Source organism: Hyla sarda, chromosome 5, assembly GCF_029499605.1.
Source record: "Hyla sarda isolate aHylSar1 chromosome 5, aHylSar1.hap1, whole genome shotgun sequence".
Classification (NCBI taxonomy): Eukaryota; Metazoa; Chordata; class Amphibia; order Anura; family Hylidae; genus Hyla; species Hyla sarda.
Genome location: NC_079193.1, coordinates 81,532,039 through 81,549,770, shown reverse-complemented (window position 1 = coordinate 81,549,770; position 17,732 = coordinate 81,532,039). Strand labels below are relative to the sequence as shown.

The following is a 17,732-nucleotide window of genomic DNA, read 5'->3' as shown; positions in this document are numbered from 1 at the left end:
AACTCTTCTGCGAAAAAATTGCCACAAAGAAGTGAAGGAGAGCAGAACAGAAATACCACCCCGACTAAGGATCGCTGAGGAGTCGGGGCCGGGCCGCTATAAACGACCAAGAACTGAAACATCCCCAAGGCTCAAGGAAGTGGAGAGCCGCCTGAAAGAAGGCACACCACAGCATCGCAGGGCAGAGGCCCAATCAAGGGGACCAACAGTGTTAGATCAGAGCGGTCTGAGGAGACCAGAGCAGCCTCAAGAAACATTCCGTAAAATGGAAATGGAGGGAGAACCAAGGAGAGCCCAGCTTGGGCTCCCAGGGACTGGGCATAGGAGAGAGCACTCCAGACAACTTCTGATGTCAATGCAGCACGAGCGACACAGACAAAAGGGTAAGAAGGACACACCCCTTTCAGGGAGAGCACTAGGCTGTGATAGCGGACAGAAAGCACACAAGCCTAGACAGTAAAACCACTGATGAATGCATTGTAGCAAAAACCAAACAGTCCCTCCAGGAGGGAAAAAACAAGAGTGGTCGAGACGGCAACTCAAGTACAGACCTACGACAAGCACCCTGATCCCCGCATCCCAAGCGAAAAGGGAATAGGCAAGCGCGCTAGGCGCAGAAGGGGCAGAGAAATGCAAATACTGGGTGGACAAAACCCCCAGGCTCCAGCGGCAACCCTCGCCGCCTGGAGGAGTCACTGTGCGAGCCAAGAGGGATCGGAGCCCCATACCCCTAATCTGGCCCAAAATACAAGACCTGTTGAGGGTTAATTCAGAGAGTGACGAGTAAGTGGCTGAGTCACCCTGGACAGAGATCCCGGAAAAGAATGCCCTGAAGAACAGGGAGGGGCTGAACCGACAGGCGCCCCAACAGGCCCCATGTCAGAACAGAGGTGCTCAACCGCCACAGAACTGCGGAGACAAAATCACCGGAAGCCCCTGGGCGCACTCACCGAGCAAAAGAAAGGCGGCTGTACTCCTACAAAGCGGACCGAGCACATGTAGGAACACAGACATGAGGACCCCACGACAACAGTGGCGTACCAAGACTGCAGACACTGTGAAAATGCAGGCATCCAAAAGGACCAGCAGGAAGGGAGGTACGCCCACAGCAGACCAACAGTGCAACCGAAGGAGAACAGAGCGAACACAGCAGTTGCTGCAAAGGCCCCGGAAACCATAGACAAAAATGAATGAATGTGGAGCAGGAAAAGGGCCGACACAGTGTGACCTATAGGAAGAAAAGGGTCCTAAGAACCCATGTGCACACACTCTGCGGGACTGCACCTGGAAGCGAGACACTGGACTACAGCTGCAGTGGCAGACGAATGTGGGAGGTGACCAGGTGGATTAAAACACCAAGCAGACAGTCTGGCCATAGGCAAAAAGACCGAGGCCACGTCTGGTCTCGCACCTGGAGGCACACAGGGGAGAGCGATGCCAGCCTGTAGATAAGAGTAGCAGGCAAGCAGAGAGGGCCTGCCAAGCAGGCAACCCTGTAAATCAGTATGTGGTGCAGTGTACAAGGCACATTGGGCAACTCAGAGAGACATGTATGAAAATGACCATGGCAGTGGAGAACCACCGTCCACGGCATGGCACGACAATGCATGGAAGAGAGATATAGGGAAGCAAAGGGACGATGGAATGCACCTCTGACATCCCGTATAGTGTCCGTGGGACACGCTGGGTCAGTTCCACGCATACCACGCACAACAGCAGGGTACTGGAACACTAGCCGCAAAAAACATCAGCCGTGTGATAGGCAGCAGAAGAAAATATGCAGACAACTGTCTGGCTTACTGGTATGAGTCCCTGGGGAACAGCAAGACATCCCAGCGGAAACCTCACACAGTAGTGAGGTTGTGAAAGTCCAGTTGCAGATAAATCGGTGAAGTAATGCGTAACAAGTGGTGCAGGAAACCTTGCAGACCACCCCCTGGTTTACCGGTATATGACCATGGAAGACGAGTCATGTTATTGGCACCTCGCTCAGTAGTGAGGTACCGGAACTCCAGCTGCAGATACATCACACACGTGATGAATGACAGACGGTGCAGGCAACCACACAGACCACTGTCTGGCTCACCGGTATGGGACCGTAGCAGATAATGGAACACTCCGTCGGACGCCTCACACAATAGTGAGGTACCGAAACTGCAGAAGCAGAGACATCAGCTGGTTGATGAAGGACAGGTGGTGTAGACAACCAAGCAGACGAACGTCTGGCTAACTGGTATGGGTCCGAAGTAGACCTAGGATGTGTCCCATCGGCACCTCCCAGCAATGAGGTACCGGGACTCAAGCTGCAGAGACCTAAGCCTTTGGAAGAAAAACAGACGGTGCAGGCAACCATGCAGATCACTGTCAGGCCAACCGGCATGGGTCCACAGAAGACAACTGTGCAAACCATCGGCACTTCGCTGAATAGTGAGGAACCGGAACCCCAGACACAAGATACATCAGCCATCTGATGTATGACAGGCGGTGTATGCAACCATGCAGACCACTGTCAGGCTTACTGGCATGGATTCACCGAAGACAACTATTCATCCCATCGGTACCTTACCCGGTAGAGAGGGACTGGAACACCAGCCGCAGACACGTCAGCCGTCATAGACAACTATGCAGACCACTGTACGGCTTACTGGCATGGATCCACAGAAGACAACCATGCATACCATCGGTACCCAACTCAGTAGTGAGGAACCGGAACTCCAGTCGAAGATGCAACAGCCGTGAAACATGTGACCGGCGATGTAGGAAACCATGCAGACTACAGCCTGGCTTACTGGAATGGGTCCGTAGAAGACTTTGTAACGAGCCTTAGGGTCCCGAAGACCCATCGGGTCAGTTCTCCATATACTGCACCCAGCCGTGGGTATAGGAACTGCAGCAACAGACACCTCAGCCGTGAGTCGTGTGATAAACGGCAGAGGAATCCATGCAGACCACTGTCTGGCTTACTGGTATGGGTCCTGAAGACACATCGGTCAGCCCTGATATACCGCACCCAGCAGTGGGGTATTGGAACTGCAGCCACAGACACCTCAGCCTCGAGACATGTGAGAAACGGCAGAGGAAACCATGCAGACCACCGTCGGGCTTAATAGTAGGGGTCCTGAAGACACATCGGTCAGTCCTAAATATACCGCACCCAGCAGTGGGGTATCGGAACTGCAGCAACAGATACATTGGCCGTGAGACGTGTGACAAACGGCAGACCACTGTCTGGCTTACTGGTATGGGCGAGTCATTCTATCGGACACCTCGCACAGTAGAGAGGTGCCGGAAGCCAGCCGCAGGTACTTCAGCTGTGAGATGAGTGAGTCTAGGAACCCAGGACAACAGGCATTAAACCTGAATGAAATATAATGCAATGCAAGGATTGGCCACAAGAGGGCGCCAAACTACCCCAAAGGGGCAGAAAAACTGCATGTAGGTGTGTGTGTATATATATATATTTATTTTTTATTTTTTTAATATAATGGTGCATTAAACTAGAACTACTCCCGCATTCAGTTCTCCTCTGATGAGGAGAACAGACAGCGGGTAGCCTCAGGAGTGGCAGCGGCATCTGCATAGAAGCATCTGCTAAGCTGCATAGCTCCAGGCTAATAAAGGCAGAAGCAGTCCGGACAAGAGAAGCTCCCGCCGGGCCACAGTTTCGGGAGGCCGGTGTACGAAGCGTCGCCGCCTCCCAAACAGATGGAGGGGGTGGAGCTAAACTCCGGTGGCCGCACCGCTAGTTCCGCCCCCCAGCGGGACCAACAGAAACTGAAAGCAGCTTCAGGAGGCCGGTGTAGCGGCACCGCCCCCTGAAAAGGTGGAGGAGCTAAACTCCGGTGGCCGCACCGCTAGTTCCGCCCCCCCGGCGGGACCAACTGAAACTGAAAGCAGTTTCGGGAGGCCGGTGTAGCGGCGCCGCCTCCCGAAAAGGTGGAGGGGCGAAGCTAAACTCTTCTGGAGGCACCGTTAGTTCTGCCCCCCGGCGATGCTAATTGAAAAGGAAAAACAGCCCGGACAGGAGAAGCTCCCGCCAGGCCGCAGAGCCACTTCAAGTATGAGGCGGCGCCGCCTCCTAAAATAGCGGAGGGGGTGGGGCTAAACTCCACTGGAGGCACACAGTCAAGGCCACGGAGTAAGCAAACGTGGGCCGAAAAGGAGCCGAGTAGCGCGCGAACCAGGAGGGGTGGCGCTGCCTGACCCCTCTGTTCGTGCGCTGGCTCAGGGGGAGGGAGAAGATGGCCATATGTGACAGGCGGCAGAAACCGCCATGACCCCCGGAATGCACGCTGGAGGGCAGAAGAAGAAGGGCGGAGCTATGTGCAGCCATGATCCCTTCAGTCAGCGCGCAGCCTACAGAAATGAGCAGGGATGTGAAAAGCCTCGGTGTCTGTCCCAGTAAAAAACAGCCCCACACATATAGACCCCAATAAAGAACAGAGTCCCTTGGAGAGGAGGGGAGATATATACTTACCTGAAAACGCCAGATACTCTCCCTCCGGCGTCTTCAACCAGCTTAAAGGCCACGCTGCATCATACAAGGCTACAGATAGCAGTGCGAGCAGGGGCAGTGGGGGACCCGGACCCAGGGTGCAACCTCCAGGCGCTGGACGTTGGCGGTGCATCCATCAATGTCCCGTGCCCCTTAGCCCCATATGGGGAAACAGGCAGCGCCATGCTCCTGTCGCCCCACCTGAAAAAGGAAATAAAAGGGAGTAAAGAATCTAACTAAACAGCCCTAACTAGAAAATAATAAAAAGACCAGGTCTGGAGAGAACCAGACTGTGTCCACCTCCTAGCTGACACTAGAAAAAACTGATTGCCTCACTGCAGGTGGCGGGTACATCCTGCCAGGGAGGAGCAGATTTTCTTTTTCCTAGTGTCAGCGCTTCCTAGTTGCAAGAGCATACACCCATCAGTTCGGTGTCCCCAATGAAGAGCGACCAAGAAAGAAGTCATTTACAAATCTGTTAAAACTTTCTGGCACCAGTTGATTTAAAAAATAAATAAATAAATAAATAAATAAATAAAGCTTTCCACCGGAGTACCCCTTTAAATTTGCACCCTAGGTACTATAGAAATGTCATGCATGTCATTGTGCAGTCGGTATATGATGTGGTCACTGCAGTCAGTATATAGTGTGGTCTGGTGGGCACTAAGGCGGCTGTGTTAAACTATGAGAATATGTAGTGTACTTGTATTATGTATGTACCAGCTGGTGAGATCCTTCAAGACAGGCTCCCAATACGGAGTCTCACGCAAGTTCACTTCTGTGGCCGTTGTACACACAGGCATAGTGCGCGACCGCCGGCTCCCACCCACAACAACCTTAGAGGGGCAAAGGTTTAAAAGTAATATCAGGAAGTATTACTTTACTGAGAGAGTAGTGGACGCATGGAATAGCCTTCCTGCAGAAGTGGTTGCTGCAAATACAGTCAAGGAGTTTAAACATGGGATAAGCCTAAGGCTATCCTTCATATAAGATAGGGCTAGGGACTATTGATAGGATTCAGATTATTGGGCAGACTAGATGGGCCAAATGGTTCTTATCTGCCAAAACATTCATGTTTCTAACCTCATTACCATCCACTAGTTTTTTTTACTGATACAATCCCGATGCAGTCGACTAACTCACAGCTTTTAGTCTTGATAGTGTAAGAGGTAGAAAAACAGAAGACACAGGAATACAGGTTATAGAAAAAGAATGCCTCCAGGATGATCACAAGCTGGCCTGTCAGAGAAAGAAAAGATAAAAAATTTGCAGAAACCATCCCACAAAATACTGCACTTACCTCAAGGGTTGAAAACAGCTCTTTCCAACATTTTCCTTGTTTAAGTCACTGCTACATCGGTTGAACATGGGTAAGGATTTTGGCTCACGCATGGGAAGCCTTTCTCTGTTTCTCGCTTGCCACGCAAAGGGTGATTTTATTTCATTTGCTGCCACATCCATAGTTTCCCCAGCTCCATTTGGAGAGCCAACTAGTCTACATTTCACAGCAAAACCCTTTTTAGCCAGCTCCTCTCCTATGTCAAGGTTATTGTGTGTCACCTGGACAACAACAGTGCCATCTTTGTAGGTCGCCTTTTGCTGCACAGATATTGTTTTATCACCTACAAGCTGAGTTAGAAATTTTATGCCCTGTAAAAGGAGTATTTGTAAAAAAAAAAAAAAAAAAAAAAAAAATTTAAACAATGTTGTAAACCTCATCCAGCTTCAGAACATATCTGCAAAAGGTTAATACTTGTTATTACTTTCTTAGAGCACATAAAAAAGGATCCTCAAAAGTTCATTCACTTGCACTTATATCTAACAGGCAAACATCTCTTAAAGCAGTGGTGACCAATCTAGTCCACAAGGCCCACCAATATTCTATTTTTTTTGTTACACTATTGGACAACAACAGGAAAAACAGGGCATTTTTTAAATGCTGGACTGTTGGTGGGCTTTGAGGATTGGGTTGGAGGCCTCTGCCTTAAAGGGCTATGGACACCTTTTAATGTAATTTTGTTTACTTGAACCACAACAGCACCACAGAGAGAGAGAGAGAGCCTTGGCAACAGGCACCGGAAACTGGGAGATGATGAGAAATATCGCTCAATATACACACACAGAAACACACTATTAAGGGTGCATGCATACAATGGGATCCCAAGGGCGGTAGGACCACACAGACTCTGCTGCTGAAATTTCATAACATGTGCTGTGCAGCAGAATTCTATTGATAGCAATGGGACTCTGCTACACCAGAAATTCCAAGCGGAATTTCTTAGCTTGCAAATGCTGTAGTGTGCATAGACGATAAGACTTTTGCTGCACCTAAGTGAAAAGACTTTAACCTAGTAAACACCTAGTAATATAAGGGTGTGGTCATAGTTTTTCATTAACCAATAAGTTTAATTACAGTTTTCCTCCACACCATGACAACACCAAGAAGAATGTTCAGAACTCTGGCAACTGAAATTTAATGTGGAGAAGTGCAAGATAATGTACCCTGGGTGTAAAAACACTAAGGTAGAATATAGAATATTTGACACAGTCCTGACCTCAGTATCTGAGGAAATGGATTTAGGAGTCATTATTTCAGAAGACTTAAAAAGGTAGGAAGACAATGTAATAGAGCAGCAGGAAATGCTAGCAGAATGCTTGGATGTATAGGGAGAGGTATTAGCAGTAGAAATAGAGACGTGCTCATGCCGCTGTACAGAACACTGGTGAGACCTCACTTGGAGTATTGTGCGCAGTCCTGGAGGCCGTATCTCCAAAAGGATATAGATACTCTAGAGAGAGTTCAGAGAAGAGCTACTAAACTAGCACATGGATTGCAGGATAAAACTTACCAGGAAAGATTAAAGGACCTTAACATGTATAGCTTGAAGAAAGAAGAGACAGAGGGGATATGATAGAGACTTTTATATGCATAAAGGCAATCAACACAGTAAAGGAGGAGAGCATATTTAAAAGAAGAAAAACTACCACAAGAGGAAATAGTTTTAAATTAGAGGGGCAAAGGTTTATGCAGTAATATCAGGAAGTATTACTTTAATGAGAGAGTAGTGGATGCATGGAATAGCCTTCCCGCAGAAGTGATAGCTGCAAATACAGTGAAGGAGTTTAAACATGCATGGGATAGGCATAAGGCTATCCTTCATATAAGATAGGGCCAGGGACTATTGATAGGATTCAGTTTATTGGGCAGACTAGATGGGCCAAATGGTTCTCAGACGACACATTGTATGTTTCTATGAGAGAAATAATAGAGACAATACAGTCTTGCAGTCTGTTATTTTTCCCAAAATGTTCTCTAATATTTAAAATAGGATGCAATGTCAGGCAGCTGCTTCTAAGGCCAGCAGGATATTGTCCTGTATGAAAAGAGGCATGGACTCGAGGGACAGGGATATAATAGTACTCCTCTATAAAGCATTGGTACAGCCTCACCTGGAAAATGCTATTCAGTTTTGGTCACCAGTTCATAAAAGGGACGTTGTGAATCTGGAGAAGATGCAGAGACGCGCAACTAAACTAATATGGGGCATGGAACATCTCCGCTATGAGGAAAGATTAAAAGAATTACATTTGTCTAGTCTTGAGAAGAGACGTTTAAGGGGGATATGATCAACGTATATAAGTATACAAATGGCCCATACAAAAAATAGGGGAAAAAACTGTTTCAGGTTAAAGGAGATTTTTGTACTTACCGTAAGATCTCTTTCTCGTAGCTCTCATTGGGGGACACCTAACTGATGGGTATATGCTCTTGCCACTAGGAGGCGCTGACAATAGGAAAAAAAAAAAAAAGAGTCTGCTCTTCCCTTGCAGCATGTACCCGCCCACCTGAAGTGAGATAATCAGTTTCGTCACAAAGCAGTAGGAGAAGCCAACAAGAAATGTGTCCGTAGGACCCTAGAAAGGAATCCCGGAGAGACAACTCAAGAACCGGAAAGAATAATACGGAAAAAGAAGAAGAAATGGGTGGGTGCGGTGTCCCCCAATGAGAGCTACGAGAAAGAGATTTTACGGTGAGTACAAAAATCTCCTTTCCTCTGGCGCTTTTCATTGGGGGGACACCTAACTGATGGGACGGCCCAAAGCAGTCCCCTAGGGTGGGAAAAAACAACCACCAGGGAGAAGGAATCAGTCCCGAGACTGAACTCACATGTCCACAGGGCCCGAGGTCGAGCCCCCAGGTCGGAGACAAACTAAAGCCAGAAACTGAGCTTCCGGAAGATCGGCCGTGCAGGAAGATGGAAAAGGCCGACCCCTGGGGGGACTAGACAAGAAATTGAATATGTCAGGGTCACCTGGAAAACCTCCGGAAAGAGTAAGGAAAAAGAAACGTCCGCGAAAAGACTCAGGACGACCATCACCAGGGAAAAACATGAAGAAGAGAAGGGAGTGTGGTAGAGAAAAAAACACCCCGCCTGATGGGCTAGCAGTGGAGTCTGGGCCGAATCAACACACAAGCCCAAGATTGGAACCAGCATCAAGGTCCAACAGAAAGAGCTGCCTGAAAAGAAGGCACGCCACCGCATCCCAGGACAGAGTACAAGCCAAGGACCAATAAGTCATAGAAACAGTGGTCCAGGCGGATCAGAGCACTCCGGAAAAAAAACATCCCTCCGTAACGGGAATTGAGGAGGGAAGAAAGGAGATCCCCGCTGGAACTCCCAGGGTCTGGGTGCAGGAAGGAACGCGTCAGAAGACTTCGGTGACAGTGCGGTACAACCGACACAGACAAAAAAGGGAAAGAACCACCAACCCTTCCATGGAGAATGCACAAATTCCACTAACAGAGGAGAGAGTCCAGGCTGTGTGAGCAGCAGTAGATAACCAAAAAAGGTAGAAGAGAGCCAGGCCGCAAAGGCGGCCGGCAGGCACACAAGCCGAGACAGTAAAAGGCTCCGTTGAATGCCCTCGGAAAAGACAAGGGCCCCGCCGACATCCCACCTATATAGGGGGAGCAGCGAGACACCATCAGCTGGGTGGCAGAAAAAATGCTAACGCATAGTCCCTCTAGAGGAGGGAAAAACAAGGATGATTAAATTGCAGAAGAAAACACCAGTAAAGACCCATGCCAAGCCCCCCGATCCCCACACCCCATGTAGAAAGGGGATTGGCAAGTGTGCCATGAACAGCAGCAAAAAGGGAAACGCTGCCCCACAGCCATGGGACAAGTGCTGGGTGAGCAGAGCCCTTAGACCTCACCGGCAGTCCATCCCCGGCTAGAGGGGCCACCAGAAGTCCTCCGAGTGATCGGAAGCCTGTAGACCGGAGATGGCAAAAAGCATAAACGTGTTGAGAGCCAATCCAGATGGAGACAAAGGCAATAGAGAGGGTGCCTAAGGCACTCAGACGGAAAACCGCTGAAAAAAACTGCTGTAGGCATAGGGAGAGACGGAACTGACAGTGGCCCTGCGGGCCCCATGTCACAGGACCGCGGAAGGGAAATCCAGAGTCTTACACCACCGAACAGAAGGAAGGTGGGCTCCACACCTACCGAGCGGCCCTAGCATACGTAGGGACACAAAAGGGGACCTCATGATAGTAGTGGAGAAGGAGACCTTCGGACACAGACTGACTTACAGGTAGAAAAGGTCCCAAAAAAAACGACAGATACATACTCTGCAGAACTGCACCAGGAAAAAGACATCGGACTACAGCCGCGGCAACGACAGTAATGAGGACGTAGACCCGGTAGTTTCGAAGAAACATGCAGACACAGGCAGGCTACGTGGCATAGGGACCATGGACGCTCCAGGTCCCGCATACGGAAACACCCAGTACATTGAGATACCAGCCGTTAGACAGAGTGAACTCCGCAACTCAGTAAGAGATGCTTGGAACAAAGACCATGGGGCAACACAGGTGATGCACTAAAAAACAACACCCTGGCAAGGGGTACCAGAACTACCGTCCACAAGGTGGAAAGCGTATGGCAGATGACTGGACGTAACAGGCAGCCATGCGGTAAACCGACTGGCCGACAGGGATAGGATACCTGAGAACACAGGATGACCCCATCCAGTCTCCCACATAAAGCGAGGTACTAGAAAGGAGTTTGATCCACGGGAGACTAGGTGGTGTAGAACACCCAACAGCCGAGAATTGTCCGACTGACATCAAGCCGTTGACCTGCAGGGACCTCACCCCAGGCCCTCACCCAGCAGAGAGATAAGGAAAACCTGGCTATGTTCGCGGTAACCCTGAGATCAGGGATCGATGCCAGCGGAAACCGTGTAGACAACAGACTGGCTGAACAAGAACATCACCAGAAGTGCAGAGAGAAAGGGAACAGTCATATAGTCAGGAACTGTGCCCCAGAGACATAAGTGGGAGGGGAGGCCAAGGAGCTATGGACAGAAACCCATGCCCCCTGGAGATAGAGGGAGGCAGAGAAGCCATGGGATGCGTCTCTGTCATCCCTACAGTGTCCGTGGAACACTATGGGTCAGGCCGTGCATACCCCCAACAGTAGTGGGAAACCGGAACTCTAGTCGCAAACCCATCAGCCGCGACAGGCGGCAGAGGAAAAAAAAAAAACAGACCACTGAATGGCATAGTGGTACGGAACCATAGGAGAGAACTAGTCATTCCGGTAGGTACCTTGCACAGTAGTGAGGTACCAGAACTCCAGCCACAGACACAACAGCCATGTGAGGTGTGACAGGTGGCATAGGAAACGATGCAGACCACTGTCTGACTAACAGGTACGGGCCCAGGGTAGACGTCAGCCATGTGACGGGTGACGAGGGGTTGTAGAAAACCACGCCGACAACTGTCTGGCTAACTGGTATGGTTCAATAGTAGGTGACGAGTCATTCAGTCGGCACCAAGTACAAAAGAGAGGTACCAAGACACCCACTGTAGATACCTCAGCTATTTGATGTATGACATGAGTAGACCCCCATGCAGACCCCTGTCAGGCTCACTGGGATGGGCCCTTAGGAGATAATGGGACACCCCGCCTGACACCTCACATAGGAGTGAGGTACCGGAATTCCAACCACAGATTTGTCAGCCATGTAATGGGTGACAGCAGGTGTAGGAAACCATGCAGATAACTGTTAGGTTTACTGGTATGGGTACATAGTAGGCAAGGAGTCAGTCTGTCTGCACCTTGCACAGTGGAGAGGTACCAGAACTCCAACCGCAGACATGCCAGCCGAGGGACGGGTGACAGGAAACCATGCAGACAACTGTCCGGCTTACTGGTATGGGTCCATAGTAGGCAAGGAGTCAGTCTGTCTGCACCTTGCACAGTGGAGAGGTACCAGAACTCCAACTGCAGTATATCAGCCGTGGGATGGGTGAGAGGCGGTTGCAGGAAACCATGTAGACAACTGTCTGGCTTACTGGTATGGGTCCATAATAGACAGCGAGCCATTCCGTCGGTACCTTGCACCGCAGAGGGGTACTGGGACTCCAGCCACAGAGACATCAGCCGTTTGATGTATGACAGGCAGTGTAGGAGACCACGCAGACAACTGTCTGGCGTACTGGTATGAGTCCAATCGTAGACAACAAGTCAGTTTGACGGGCATCTCGCACAGCAGTGAGGTGCCGGACTCCAAGCGCAGATACATTAGTGAAATGGGTGACAGGCGAGGCTACTGTCTAGCATAATGAGCTCAGGTCCAATGCCGGCTCACTCAGGAATATCCCCATGGAGACCTTAGCACTGGACGTGGGGAACTAGGACGCTAGGAAGGAGAGAATGACATAACATGACATGCCAAAGACATCCCCAGGATGGGTGGCCAGCAGACCTGGTAGCTAAAGAATCTCAAAAGAAACCCGAGTGTCTGCCAGGAGTGTAAAAGAGCCCAGACATTGGATGGCACTCAGCGGTGTGAGGGAACAGAATGCTGGAATAGAACCCCCGGAAGTTTCCTAGGAAGTTTCCAGAGAAAAGATATGGGCAGCTGAGGCTGTAAGAGAAGTCAGAGTGCATTACCAGAGTTGGCCACAAGAGGGCATCCACCACATCAAAAGCTCTGAGGAGCCAGGAACATCACATACATATTTATTAGGGATGTCCCGATACCATTTTTTTAAGACCGAGTACGAGTACCGATACTTTAATTCTAGTACTCGCCGATACCAAGTACGAGTACTTTTATTTTAAAGGGAATCTGACACCAGGGTGACCCGGTTTCTGGCGCTGCTTACCGTATGATATGTGGGTTCCTTGTTGTGTACAATGGAGGCGGCTGGTGTAGTATAAGCCAAGATTTCTCTCTCCTCCATTGGACAGAACAGGGAATATGCATTGGCGGTAAGACCGATGACCACATGGTGAGCAGCGGTAGAAACCGACACCTGCACTATCTACCTATAAATTCAAGTTAGTGCAGGTGACTCTGCTGTAAGATTGTCTTTAATAGTAGGTAGTATCCCCTTGCAGACATTAGCAGCAGCCCCCCGGCAGTCATTAGTAGCAGCCCCCCCATTTAAACAGGGGGGGGGGGCTCTGCTGCTGTCTAAAGGGGGGGGGCCCTGCTGCTAACTAAAGGGGGGGGCCCTGCTGCTGTCTAAACGGGGGGGGGCCCCTGCTGCCCCCCCCGCCCCCCCCTTTAGACGACAGCAAGGCCCCCCCCTTTAGACTTAGACAGCAGCAGGGCCCCCCGTTTAGACAGCAGCAGGGCCCCCCCCCTTTAGACAGCAGCAGGGACCCCCCCGCCTTTAGACAGCAGCAGGGACCCCCCCTTTAGACAGCAGCAGGGACCCCCCCCCCCCCCCCGTTTAGACAGCAGCAGCGCCCCCCCCCCCCCCCGTTTAGACAGCAGCAGGGACCCCCCCCCCCCCGTTTAGACAGCAGCAGCGCCCCCCCCCGTTTAGACAGCAGCAGCGCCCCCCCCCCCCCCCGTTTAGACAGCAGCAGGGCCCCCCGTTTAGACAGCAGCAGGGACCCACCCCCCCCCCCCCGTTTAGACAGCAGCAGGGCCCTCCCTTTAGACAGCAGCAGGGCCCCCCCCCCTTTAGACAGCAGCAGGCCCCCCCCCCCCCCTTTAGACAGCAGCAGGGCCCCCCCCCCCCCTTTAGACAGCAGCAGGGACCCCCCCGCCTTTAGACAGCAGCAGCGCCCCCCCCCCTTTAGACAGCAGCAGCGCCCCCCCCCCCCGTTTAGACAGCAGCAGGGCACCCCCCCCCGTTTAGACAGCAGCAGCGCCCCCCCCCCCGTTTAGACAGCAGCAGGGACCCCCCCCCCGTTTAGACAGCAGCAGGGACCCCCCCCCCGTTTAGACAGCAGCGCCCCCCCCCCCCCCCCCGTTTAGACAGCAGCAGCGCCCCCCCCCCCCCGTTTAGACAGCAGCAGGGCCCCCCCCCCCCCCCCCGTTTAGACAGCAGCAGGGCCCCCCCTTTAGACAGCAGCAGGGACCCCCCCTTTAGACAGCAGCAGGGCCCCCCATTTAGACAGCAGCAGGGCCCCCCATTTAGACAGCAGCAGGGCCCCCCATTTAGACAGCAGCAGGGCCCCCCGTTTAGACAGCAGCAGGGCCCCCCGTTTAGACAGCAGCAGGGCCCCCCGTTTAGACAGCAGCAGGGCCCCCCGTTTAGACAGCAGCAGGGCCCCCCGTTTAGACAGCAGCAGGGCCCCCCGTTTAGACAGCAGCAGGGCCCCCCGTTTAGACAGCAGCAGGGCCCCCCGTTTAGACAGCAGCAGGGCCCCCCGTTTAGACAGCAGCAGGGCCCCCCGTTTAGACAGCAGCAGGGCCCCCCGTTTAGACAGCAGCAGGGCCCCCCGTTTAGACAGCAGCAGGGCCCCCCGTTTAGACAGCAGCAGGGCCCCCCGTTTAGACAGCAGCAGGGCCCCCCGTTTAGACAGCAGCAGGGCCCCCCGTTTAGACAGCAGCAGGGCCCCCCGTTTAGACAGCAGCAGGGCCCCCGTTTAGACAGCAGCAGGGCCCCCGTTTAGACAGCAGCAGGGCCCCCGTTTAGACAGCAGCAGGGCCCCCCGTTTAGACAGCAGCAGGGCCCCCCGTTTAGACAGCAGCAGGGCCCCCCGTTTAGACAGCAGCAGGGCCCCCCGTTTAGACAGCAGCAGGGCCCCCCGTTTAGACAGCAGCAGGGCCCCCCGTTTAGACAGCAGCAGGGCCCCCCGTTTAGACAGCAGCAGGGCCCCCCGTTTAGACAGCAGCAAGGCTTCCCCCCCCCTTCCGTTTAGACAGCAGTAGGGCCCCCCCCCCCGCTTAGACATTAGCAGCAGCCCCCTCCTTGCAGGCAGATTACCTCCTCTGTTGGGGGCTGGTGCTGCCGCTCCACTGCCCCGTTCTCCCGTTGTCCAGTCCGCATCGTGTCTTCCTATGGAGGAGCATGTGACATACACGTCACTCTGCTTCCTGCGTAGCTTTATGCCAGGCGCAGGGGAGGAGGCGGAGTGACGTGTGTGTCACATGCTCCTCCATGGAACACTATGATGCGGACAGGCGGACGGGAGAACGGGGCAGCAGAGCAGCACCAGGTATCAGGCATGGTATCGGAGACATTAAACGAGTCCCCGATACCATGCAAATGACTAGTTTCGGCCCCGATACCAGTATCGGTATCGGGACATCCCTAATATTTATATTTGTATATGATTATTTTTTTTTTTTACGCACGAAGCAATATACAAGAAGAGCATGGGGTGCAGGGAGCAAAGCGCTGCCCGCAGGACCCATGCCGATAGAGCAAGCGGCAGCGGCTATAGTAAAGCCTGCTAAGCCGCTGCATGGCTCCGGGGTAGGGGATAGAAATGGGCCGGGACAACGGACACCTGCCGGTTACTGCCCCGGGATGCAGAAGTCTGCTAACAGAGGGCCGCCGACCTCCACAGCGGGGAGGATGGCGGAGCTATGATCTCCAGCAGCACGCGAGCCGTGCGCTGAATTTGAGGAGGGCAGAGCTGTGACCCATCAGCAGCACGTGAGCCGGAGAGGATGGCTTCCTGATTGCCCAGCTTGCGCGCTGATCGGGGAAGAAAGAGGGCGGAGCAATGCACCACCATGATGAAGTCGCCCCCCACCTAAACCCCCCCCCCCCCGGCTACCGCTGGCTGAGTGCCCGGGAGTGAACTTCCGCCGGGCCGCATAGCTGACCCGGCGCAGAGGAGATAACCCCATTCGGCAGAGTGGCGGAGCTAGACACTGCAGCAGTGAGGAATACCTCACTGAACATGGACCCCAGAGCACGCGAGCCGGAGAGGAGGAGCTGCCCAACCTCCCCGCTCATGCGGTAATCAGTGGAAGAAGAAGGGCGGAGCTATGCGCCACCATGGTTCCCCCGAACACCCGCCGTTTGAGTGCCTCGGAGGGCACCCCAGCTGGGACCGCACAGCAGACCCGGCGCAGGGGAGACGGCTCCAGCCGGCAGAAAGTTAAGTAAAATAAAAAAGCTGTCTGCTCACTGTCCCTTCTGAGCCCAACAGATGGGCTCCCCCTGGCCGAGGCTGCAGGAATAAAATTGCAAGGGTTAACCCCTCACTGTCCTGGCCCCCCAAAAACAACCCCAGGAATAGGGGCCTAATACCCTGCTTGTTCGCCGAGGGGAGGGGGAGAGGAGGGGTAATATACTCACCTAAACCGCCACGTACTCACCCTCGAAGTCTTCGACCAGCTAGTGCCACCTGCCTTTTGCCGACAAGGCGAACATGGGCGAATGGGGGACCCGGACCCAGGGTACACCGCCAGGCGCTGGTTGTTAGCGAGGAGGGGTTAACGGGTCATTCCCATTCCAAATCACCATGCCCCTAGCTCGCATGCTCCTGTCGTCCCACGCTAGAAAAAATAAAAAAGGAGAGAAAAACTAAACTTTAAGCCTGAAACTAGGAAAATCACAAAGAGAAAAAAGACAAGGTCTGGGGAGCCCCCAGACCTGTGTCTTGCCTCCTAACTAACACTAGCTAAAACTGATTATCTCACTGCAGGTGGACGGGTATATCCTGCCAGAGAGGAGCAGACTATTTTTTCTTTCCTAGTGTCAGCGCCTCCTAGTGGCAAGAGCATATACCAGTCAGTTAGGTGTCCCCCAATGAAGAGCGCCAGAGAAATAACATTAATGCTTATGCAGAAATATAATCCCATCCCTTCCCCTTCATCCAACCATACCCCTTCCCTTCAATTTCTTGATAGAACTTGAGGGACGTATGTCTTTTTTTCGACCATACTATGTAACTATGATAAAAAGCAGAGACATGAAGTTTATAGTACTGGAAGAAAGTGTGTGAAGTCAAGGCTTCCCCTCTTTCTGCCCAGAATGCAGATATGGCCCTATTGGATTTGGTTCTAAACCCCACTGGAACTGGAGACCCTGAAGAAACATACTGGGAGTTGTTTTGCAACAGCTGGAGGCACCCTGGTTGAGAAACACTGCCATATACAAATGACTTCACTCCACTGCTCCCAGGTTTGCAACCCCATACTCATGCACTACAAAACTGCTTTAAGATGCTTTAGAAATATTTCCCAATTGCTGACCAGCAAAAGCCACTCCAAGCTGATTTATACATTCCTCCTCCCCCCCCCCCCCCCCCCTTATTCATGTACTACTTGGTCCTTAGGGTCTGACCACACTTCTGGTCTAGACCAAAAAAGAAAAAAAAAAACGCAAATTTCATCAAGTTAAGGCGCTCTGGTCCACAGTATTTAATCCCTTAACCCCTTAAGGACCCAGCCATTTTACACCTTAGGACCCGGCCATTTTTTGCACATCTGACCACTGTCACTTTAAACACTAATAACTCTGGAATGCTTTTAGTTATTCTGATTCCGAGATTGTTTTTTCGTGACATATTCTACTTTAACATAGTGCTAAAATTTTGTGGTAACTTGCATCCTTTCTTGGTGAAAAATCCCCAAATTTGATGAAAAATTTGAAAATTTTGCATTTTTCTAACTTTAAAGCTCTCTGCTTGTAAGGAAAATGGATATTCCAAAACATTATTTTTTTATTCACATATACAATATGTCTACTTTATGTTTGCATCATAACATTGATCTGTTTTTACTTTTGGAAGACACCAGAGGGCTTCAAAGTTCAGCAGCAATTTTCAAAATTTTCACAAAATTTCCAAAATCACAATTTTTCAGGGACCAGTTCAGGTTTGAAGTGGATTTGAAGGGTCTTCATATTAGAAATACCCCACAAATGACCCCATTATAAAAACTGCACCCCCCAAAGTATTCAAAATGACATTCAGTCAGCGTTTTAACCCTTTAGGTGTTTCACAGGAATAGCAGCAAAGAGG

General features: G+C 51.6%; 1 protein-coding gene across 4 annotated transcripts in view; it reads right to left on the bottom strand.

Moving 5' to 3' along the window:
* STK31 (serine/threonine kinase 31) overlaps positions 1-17,732 on the bottom strand; it is a 182,190-nt gene that overhangs the window by 98,884 nt on the left and 65,574 nt on the right. For all 4 annotated transcript variants that reach the window (XM_056519806.1, XM_056519807.1, XM_056519804.1 and 1 more), the window contains exon 7: positions 5,796-6,145. In XM_056519806.1, the coding sequence (XP_056375781.1) occupies positions 5,796-6,145 (350 nt within the window). The remainder of the gene's footprint in view (positions 1-5,795; positions 6,146-17,732) is intronic.